Here is a 9,694-nt window from a genome sequence, read left to right as displayed (position 1 = left end):
TTATTTATTTTTTTTTTTTAAAGATTTTATTTATTTATTTGACAGAGAGAGAGAGAGAGAGATCACAAGCAGGCAGAGAGGCAGGCAGAGAGGAGGAAGCGGGCTCCCCGCCGAGCAGAGAGTCCGATGTGGGGCTCGATCCCAGGACCCTGAGACCATGACCTGAGCCGAAGGCAGCGGCTTAACCCGCTGAGCCACCTGGGCGCCCCTTCCTTCCTCTTTTAAAACATTTTTAAATATTCGGGAAAAGCCAGAGGACCAAAATAACAGATTTAGACCTCAAAGTGCCAACCTATAATAATGAGCAAAATACTGCCATACAAAAGTAGACAATGTGGGATTTGCCTGAGCAGCAGACTAAGGGATTTCTAGAAAAATGCTATATAGAATATGTCTGGGTTCTTTAGAATAATTAGCAGTTATGTTCTGAATAGTGCCAGAAAGAAATAAAAAGAGAGAATCTTAAGAATACTCAGAACAGACAGGAGAACCTGAAATGAAAGCCTAGTGAGTTTGAGAAATGGGTGAGTCAAGTCCTCCATCGTGAGAAAACAGCTCCTTCTTGCTCCTTCCCTACGTCCACAAATCCTGTTCAGTGACAGAGAGCAGCACTCTGTGGTTCTTTCTTCTGTCTACTTCAATCTTCTCCCCCAACTTCTAATTTTGCCCAACTTTTCCACTTTAATCACCTACCCTAATTTCTTGCTAATTACATAACTACCACTTTTTCTTCAGCTTTTCATTAACTCTTTAATACCTTCTCTAGTCCACTGACCTTCCCCTTTTCCATATATTGGCTGCCTACTATAATTCTGCTTTATTTTTCTCTTTGGTATTATTTTTTTTTTATTTCTTTGCACTCCCTTTTCATTTAAATCTTATCTTACATTTTCTCCTTTCTACTTCCCCCATATGGTTCGTTCTTTCCACCTTCTCTCTCTGAAGAAGCAATGTTGGTACTCCAGGTATACATGGTTTATATATTTTAAAAAATACATATGTTAAATAACTTTCTGCACTGCTAATAACACTGGCCTCACTTCTCTGAATTAGAAAAATGTCAGTTTCTTCACTATTATGCCCCTTATATATTCCTCTTTTAAATCCTGCTCTTTCTTTTCTGGACTGTTCTGATTTGCCGTAGTGGAAATCTAATACAGATTCTAGCATTCTAATGTAGCAGACCCTAGGAGGGTAGACAGCTAACTGAAGAGTGGGAAGAAGAGACAGAAGAGGTAAAAAATGGAATTTGGTTTTGAGATTGTTGTAACCCTTAAATGACAAGTAGAAAAATCTCACATGACCTTCCTATTGACAAAAGAGGTTATGAACTTATCAAAACTGATCTTACAAATTAAAACGGTTTATAATAATGTTCCTGTTCAGGGTCTTTCCTTCTCTAGTGCCTTTTTTAGCGAATTGAAAAGAGGAACTGTGTGGGTTTTTTAAATTTTAAGTGAAGTCATAAAAGAGGAAACATTTTTGGCTGAAGACAATTCATGGCCTATATTTTCTGTTGCTTTGGATGGCATTTTTTAAAAACTAAAGTGAAACCCTGAAGAATGACTTTTGGGGGTGGTGGAAATCTGTAAGAATAGCAAGTAAGAATGGCACATGCATAACCATATAGAGATGATTCAAATCCCCACATTTATGCCAAGAGTTTCAATTTTTTTCCTGTGAAACCTTTTGCAAAATGGATAACAAGCATAATTTAACAACTTAGATTTATCTTCTCTGCTTACATGCTGGCAGAAGTATTAATAAATAGTGAAAAAGTGAAATGGAAAGGAACCATAAACCCAATACAGATTAAGTGTTTCCTGAGCTCCTAACATATATGGCACTTAGATATAAAGGAATCAAGATATAAATCAATCAAAGTGGTTTAGGGAGGAGAAAGAGTACATGCTTGTCAATCTGATGGTCCTGGGTACAAATTCCTTACCTGTGATTTAATATATATAAAAGTGATAGAACACTAGGCAAACTCTTTTTTTCTTTTTTAAGACTTCATTTATTTGATAGATAAAGAGAGCACTCTCAGGGAGAGTGGCAGGCAGAGGGAGAGGGAGAAGCACCTCCCCGCTGAGCAGGGAGCCTGATGCAGGGCTCCATCCCAGGACCCCAGGATCATAACCTGAGCTGAAGGCAGATTCTTAACTGACTGAGCCACCCAGGCACCCTAGGTAAACTCTTAATCCATGTGAATTTGTGTCTTTATCTGTAAGTCAAGGATTCCTTCATCTTCCTCATGATCATTTAAAGGTTAAATGAAGTAAAGTTCTTATTAAAACACGGGGGATAGTACAGTACAGAATATGTTCTATATAAAATTTTTGTTCCTTTTTTGCTTTCTTCAAGGTTCTTGTTTGAATGGGTGGGGATAATAAAAAGAAAATGTGCAAAGTTAAATGTAATTTAAAAAATAACACAATTATTTAAGAGAATAAAGATGTTGACTATGGCAGGATCATGAATAATTATCTAAGGAACCATAAAGACAACAAGACCTAAGAGGGTTCAGGGAATGGTTGAACTCTCTGGGATGTGGTCAGTCACAGAGAATCTGATTTAGGAAGGGGAATTTAAGCTGAGGTCTGACCAGTGAGGACTGGTTCAGATAAGAAAAGAGGATGAGTTTGGGGATGGGGAACATACTCTAAGAGGGTGAGAAACAGTGTAATTTAAAGTGTCTATTTAGGGAAAAAAGCATGTGTCTAGAAAGTACTTAAGATGGGAAGAGGTACGTTTGGCTGAATGAGAAGTTTCAGTCTTGAGACATGAGTCAGGACTGGTAAATTCAAGCCAGAAGGAAGAAAACTCAGTTTAGAATTTTTGTCTTGACAGCAGCAGGGAACCCATAAGTCAGGGAGCAGTAAGCTGACTATAAATGTTTTTCAGAAGATTACTTCATCAGTAGTGTGCAAGAAAGTTTGAAGGAGAAAAATTTTAAATTTAGGCCTGAAGTATTAGAAAGAAAATAAAAAGGAAGAGACCACTGAGGGGGGAATAAATCACATGTCCTCTGCTTAAACAGGGTAATTTACCAACACTCTGTACCAAGTAGTAGAGGAGTAAACAATGAAAACTACTCAAATATGCTGAAGTCTATTTATTTGCAAAACTTGAGGGCATTCCTCTTCTGTTATTGTGCTTCACACAGAACATCAAATCTCTCTCACATTGGACTAGGAATCCCAGAAAAACTATAGTTTCTAGTCAATTTACCAGGATCTAACACCCTGAGATGTTCCTTTCCCTGATGTTAATAACCAACCTAATGTTAAGGAATAGCCAAATAGTTACCATTGTGTTTAATGATGTACAAAACAGCATATTATACTTAGAGCTGAAACTGCCTTGGTGTAACTCCTCACTTTAGAGAGAAGGCAGTTGAGACAGGAGGGATAAAATGACTAGTTCGCGCAGACGAAGAGTCACATGCTGGAAGTAGAACTGGAACTTACTCCTCACGTTTTAGCATCTACCACATCCCACAAAAAGCCCTGCCTGCCAAACTTACACACGAGCCTTCTCTTCCCATGTCCATATGCTGTTCCCCTGACTGCAATACTTTACTTGCTTCATTCCTTCTTACAGATCTTTCAAGACAGCTCAAGTTTTACTTCTCTGAAAAACCTTCCCTGAAAGCCTCCCTGGCTGCGACGGTTCCTCTGTGCATCTCTTGCATACCTTTAGGAGAAAGCTTATTAAACTATTATAATTATTTATTACTTATTTCTACCACTAGAAACTCTGGGTGGGGGGGAGTGTATCTCTTAAACCTAGAACAGACCTGACACAAAGATAATGTTTATCGATAAATGAATGAAAGCAGCAGTGGGACAACTTTACCAATTGGCAACAACTGACTCAACCAGATTCAAAGACTGCTTAGGATTCTGAGTTGAACTGACTCCTTTAAGAGTATGAGATCCTAGGGGTGCTTGGATAGCTCAGTTGACTAAGCGTCAGACTCTTGATATCGCCTCAGGTCATGATCTCAGGGTCAGGATATGAAGCCCTGCGCGAGCTCCACATCCGGCTCTGCGCTCAGCACATAGTCTGCCTGAGATTCTCTCCCTCTTCTTCTGTCCCTCCCCCTACTTGTGGCTCAAAATAAAATCTTAAAAAAAAGAGTATAAGATCCTAACATAAAGACACAGTGCTAGACTGATGATACTGTAGAGACTACTAACACAATAGACTCTTTGCATACAAAATTTAAACAAAGGTAGCACCGTATGAAATAAAGAGAGCAGTTTCCACATGAAGATGAGTTCTGTGTTTTAAATATTTTAAATTTGCTGACAGCAGAATATATACATGGAAATGTCCACCAAGAAGTCATGTAAATGGAATGGAATTAATAAGTTTAGGCTGGATGTGCAGGTTTGGGAGTTATGGCATATAGGGGAGAGCTGAAAATTTATGCAATCAGGATTAGAGAAAAGTAGCTAAGAATGAGGACTGAATAACAAGTACCCATATTTAAGAAGGGAAAAACAGGAGCTAGTGAGATTAACATGAAAGGAAGACTATCACAAAGAGCTACTTGGATAGTAGTAAAGGCATAGTCAATAGCATCGAATGTGGTCAAGAGAGGGAGAGAAAAAAAGAGAGAATAAAAGCAAGACTTTGGATTAGGTAATGGATGATTACTGGTGTCCTTCAAAGCAACAAGATCAGTGTATTTCTAGCAGTAAGGAAGAAAAGAATAGACAGCACATGGAACCAGCACCCACAGCCTATGTGTATCACAAGTATGATGGTAAAATGAAGGACTGTAATGTGACGAACCGAGGGGGGCAGCAAGGCCAAGTACAGATCTTATGAAAGAATTAAGAGACTATTGCCTAAGAGGTCCAAATGTTGTAAGGTTAAGTTAGGACATATTCAAAAGAATTTATTTACACCACAGTGTATTAAGTCTAAATTAGAAACAATACATACTTATTAGGTACCTACCTACTTTGTGCCAGACACCAAATAATACCTGTCTTTCTTTCTCTCATTATAAAACCACTGGTAAAGAGGAAACATTCTGGAATGGATCCCAAATATTTCATCTTAATTTTGTTTTGTGGACACAACAGTTATACATTTTCCTCAGAGAGAGAAGCAATTACAACAGAGAAGCAACCACAGTCTACTTTATTTAGATCATCAAGGCTATCTAACTCAGCTAATTCTCAAACCACAACAGAGAATCCTATGAGTCAACCAACACAATTCAACCATGTTTCCCCGGCACAACCAGAACCAACTGCTAAAGCTGCTGATGAACAAACACCACCAGCTGCCCATGCTTCGTCTGAAGAACCAGCAGCACACACTTCTGCTGGGCAACTACTTGCCTATAACATCACCAGACAACCAGTATCAATGGCCAACACATCTTCCCAACAGTCAGCAGTACCCATGTTCACTTCTGCTGGACAACTACCACCATCTGCCCACACTTCTACCAAACGACTGCCACCATTTGTCTATACTTCCACTCAACAGCCATCATCTGTCCGTACCTCTTCTAGAAAACCAACACCACCAACTATTCATAATCCATCTGTACGACCAACAAGTGTCAAAAGCTCACGGAGGATTACTCCAGGATTCATCCTAGAAACTACCAGTAGCAAAACTATCTCTCGTGAAACCAGTGCTAATTCAATAGCTGCCATATTAATTGGCATAATTCTGACTTCTATGTTGGTATCTATAATCATAATTGTACTATGGAAATGCTTGAGAAAACCAGCTTTAAGTGATCAGAATTGGGCAGGTAGGTCTCCATTTGCTGATGGTGAAACCCCCGACATGTATATGGATAACATTAGAGGAAATGAAGTCCCCACAAAACGTGCATCAATTGTTACATTTATGCCCTGGAAATCAAACAAAAGCACACTCTTAGCAGAGGACTTGGAAATTAAGTTGTTTGAATCAAATGAACACACTGAAGATTCCAACCACCCCAAAACGGAAAAAATAAAAGATGAAGTAAATGGTACATCAGAGGAGAGTCCTGGTGGATCAACGATTGGCACTGCAGTTTCCTCTTCAGATGATGCAGATCTGCTTCCACCGCCTCCCCCACTTCTTGATTTGGAAGAACAGGAGAATAACCAATGTGACAAACCCACAATGACAGTTCTATCTCCTCTTCCAAATGCTTCCTCCAATCTCCCACCGTCTCTGGACTGTCTCAATCAAGTCTGTAAAAATCATAATCCCGAGTTCGAACAAACATTTCCACCTCCACCTGACTCACTTAACTTGCCCCTGGAACCAGGAGAGTTCATGGAAAACCAGGAAGATTCCAACAATGGGATCCAGTGTCAGGAGTTCTCTATTCCTCCTGATTGTGATCAGGATCACAGTGAATACTTGCCGCCCCCACCTGAAGAACTGTTATAAATATTGTAACTTGCTTTTTAGCTGCTTTTCCATCTTTCTTATGAACTCCATCTTTTGTTTTTCTTCATGTGATGGAAGCAACTGGTAGCCAATTTTGATTTTTCTTCAGGAACTACCTGAATCTGCTCAAAGTCCACATGCATAAGTGGAACTTATTTTTTAAAAAATGATGTAACAGTGATTTAATCACTGTACCTAACTTGAATGTATAGTATGTTTTATATATGTATGTAAATAACTTAGCCATTTTGGAAACAAGCAATCTACATACACTTAATATCACATAATAGATATTTTTTTCCCTGAACACCTGTGTATAAAGTTACCTTGAATAAATAACTTTGTTTTTCCATTTCAAAGTTTGAAGTTGTGGGCAGGAATAAGAAATTAAATACATGCTCCAAGTTTCAAACAAAACTCCAAATTTTAAATTAATACCTCAAGTATTACATAAATACTCCAGGGTTGTGGGGATGAGAAACTAAAATGCATATTTGAGAACACAAAAATTTCCTTTTAGCTCTCATTGGAAACAGTAAAGCAAATCTGTTAAAACATCAAATGGAGGGGCGCTCCATTTGGCTCAGTGGGTGGGTGGCTCAGTGGATTAAGCTCCTACATTTGGCTCAGGCCCCTGGGATTGAGCCTGGCATCGCATTGCATCATCGGGCTCTCTGCTCAGCGGGGAGCCTGCTTCCCCCTTCCCCCTCCCCCCCCACTTGTGATCTCTCTGTGTCAAATAAATAATCTAAAAAAAAAAAAAAACCCATCAAATGGAGGGGAATTTGGATTGGGGATATCTACTTCGAAAGAATAGAAGCATGCACCAAAAACTGTTGATATTTCCCTATCTTGCTGGGAGAGCACAATTTTTAAAAAATTAGCCTCTTTAAAGAATTTCTTCTTTCTATGGCTCAAGCACCCCCCAAAAAAGAAATCTTACAGTGGAAAACAAAACCACATACATTAAACCACACCTCTATGGCTTCATTCCAAATCTGAATGATTTTTCCAAGAAAAACAGACTGTATCAAATACAGATGGTTCTCAACTTTCACTAAACTTACTTATACTTTCTGACACTCTATATTTAAGTTCTTAAACCACCATTCCTATGCGGAATTTCATCTTTCCTCCATGATCTGATAAGTGATGAATCTGTGTTATCAGAGCAGGGGTGGCCCCAATCTTTGGCAGTGTCCATATGGCAAGTGTTCCTTGGCTATGCTTGTTAGGGTGCCAGCCTGTGCCTGCAGAAGTGCTTCTTTGCCCAACAAGCATGTAGTCGTCCTCCTTGCCCTACCCTAACTCCCAGGGGAAGTCTCACTCATAATGAAATGTGGTGGTCTTGTTGGCAGTTTAACCTTAAAAAACCCCTCATATTTCTGAAGTTTTTCAGAACAAAACACAGTGTTTATTTGTTGCACTCGTGTTCAATAAACTAACAAAGCTCCACCCTTTTTTTTTTTTTAAGATTTTATTTATGTATTTGAGAGAGAGAGAGAGAGAGCATGAGAGGGGAGAAGGTCAGAGGGAGAAGCAGACTCCCCATGGAGCTGGGAGCTCGATGCGGAACTCGATCCCGGGACTCCAGGATCATGACCTGAGCCGAAGGCATTTGCCCAACCAAATGAGCCACCCAGGTTCCCCAAAGCTCCACCTTAAATTAAAAAAAAAAAGGGAAGCTTTTGGACATTAAAATTTTATCTACAAGGTTTCCCTTTAAATCTTTTAAACTGTCCTTTACTATTAAAACTTTTATCTGTAGAAACACTTCCTTGAACTAATTTTTCCTGATGCTTATTCCTGAAGCATATTTACTGTCCTATTATACTGGTTCTCTGTCTTCCACATTAAAACGTTTCTCTCATGTTGTTTTTCAAACTTGGCACTTTTAAGGTTTATTTACCCAGCAGCCATCAGGAGTTTAAGAACTTCCTATTAATCTTCTGAACGGGAAGTATTCTAGTTAGCTTAGGTAAGATACACTTAAGACTTTGATGCACTTTAAACCCTCATAACTCTCCTCATTTTACATGTAAGATGGTTACCTAAAGAGGCTCTTTCCACACTTTTGCTCTTCTTTCTCATCACCTTCTTTCCCGATCTCTTGAAGGGTGGGTGCTGGGAAATATCGGGAAGTACCAACTCTTATGGATAATCAGGAGCTGAAGACCTGGTTATAGACTTGTCTGATCTCTTCAAAACCTATATGCAGCTTTCTTCCTTCTGTTCGTTGTACAACTGAAGAATAGACTTAGTGTCAGCAGCTAGTTTTTGGTTTCTTTCTTTCTTTCTCTCTTTTTTTAATTCTCTGCCAGGGGGGAAAAATAATTCCCATTTTCTGCATGCAATTTTTCCCCACTGAGGTCAGTGGAAGCTGAGCAGCCAAACAGTGGCAATCCTTGCTTAATCAGCAGAAAGAAATGCAAGCTAATAAAAGAAATACAGGAGAGAAGAAAATGCTAGAAAAAAGAAAGACTTACAAAAAAGATGAAAGAACCAGGACCCAGAGCATTAGAGAAAGTTTACTTCATAAACATGGCAGAAGGACAAGGCATAAGGGAATAAAAAGTAGACTGAATTACCACACAGCAGTGGTGCTCTTACCAGATCAGCATTAATTAGATTGAGAAACAACCCTGAAGATCACCTAGTTCCATTCCTTTTATTTGTTAACTGCAGAGAAAATTGGCTGGAGAGAGTAGCGACTTTCTTAGTGGTGATACTAAAAGCTGAGTCTGTTCCCAGACTCCTGGTTCAGCACTCTTCTCACTTATATAGGACCACGAGCACATACTTCATGCACTGCAACATATATATGTATTATATACCTATTCCATTTGCAGCTGGTAGTGGGGGACACAATGACTTGACCTGTAATTATTATTACCTAGTTCTAATCAAAAAAGTAAAGTACAAAATATCTGGGTACCTAGAATTAAAACATTATAATAATCATGTACCATAATACTGATACGTGATTAGATGAATGGAATGGAAAGTCCAGAAACAGACTCCAATCTCCAATCAGTAGAAAGAAATAAGGGGACAAATGGATATACGTTTAGAAAAAGATAAAACTGCATCCATACTTCATACTACATTAGAATAAACACCAAACAGACCAGAGATCTAAATATAAAACATAAAATTATACAAGTAATAGAAGAAAATATGAGATTTCTTTTATAATGTGGAATGTGCAAAACCTAGGACAAAGAAGAATTTAAATGGTTCCTAAAAACATAAAGATACACAACCTTCTTCATAA

General features: G+C 38.7%; 2 protein-coding genes across 3 annotated transcripts in view; one reads left to right on the top strand and one right to left on the bottom strand.

Moving 5' to 3' along the window:
• LOC111151596 (ecotropic viral integration site 2B) overlaps positions 1-6,774 on the top strand; it is a 9,315-nt gene extending 2,541 nt beyond the window's left edge. Inside the window, exon 2 of the mRNA XM_022509677.1 lies at positions 5,038-6,774. Coding sequence (XP_022365385.1) covers positions 5,053-6,420 — 1,368 coding nt within the window. The 5' untranslated portion in view covers positions 5,038-5,052 and the 3' untranslated portion in view covers positions 6,421-6,774. The remainder of the gene's footprint in view (positions 1-5,037) is intronic.
• LOC111151595 (neurofibromin 1) overlaps positions 1-9,694 on the bottom strand; it is a 270,567-nt gene that overhangs the window by 55,426 nt on the left and 205,447 nt on the right. The gene's annotated exons all lie outside the window — the stretch shown is intronic.

The sequence above is a fragment of the Enhydra lutris genome, unplaced genomic scaffold (genome assembly GCF_002288905.1).
Source record: "Enhydra lutris kenyoni isolate GAN:26980312 unplaced genomic scaffold, ASM228890v2 scaffoldscaffold26, whole genome shotgun sequence".
Classification (NCBI taxonomy): domain Eukaryota; kingdom Metazoa; phylum Chordata; class Mammalia; order Carnivora; family Mustelidae; genus Enhydra; species Enhydra lutris.
The sequence above is the reverse complement of the archived record's forward strand: the minus strand, read 5'-3'. Positions and strand labels throughout refer to the sequence as shown.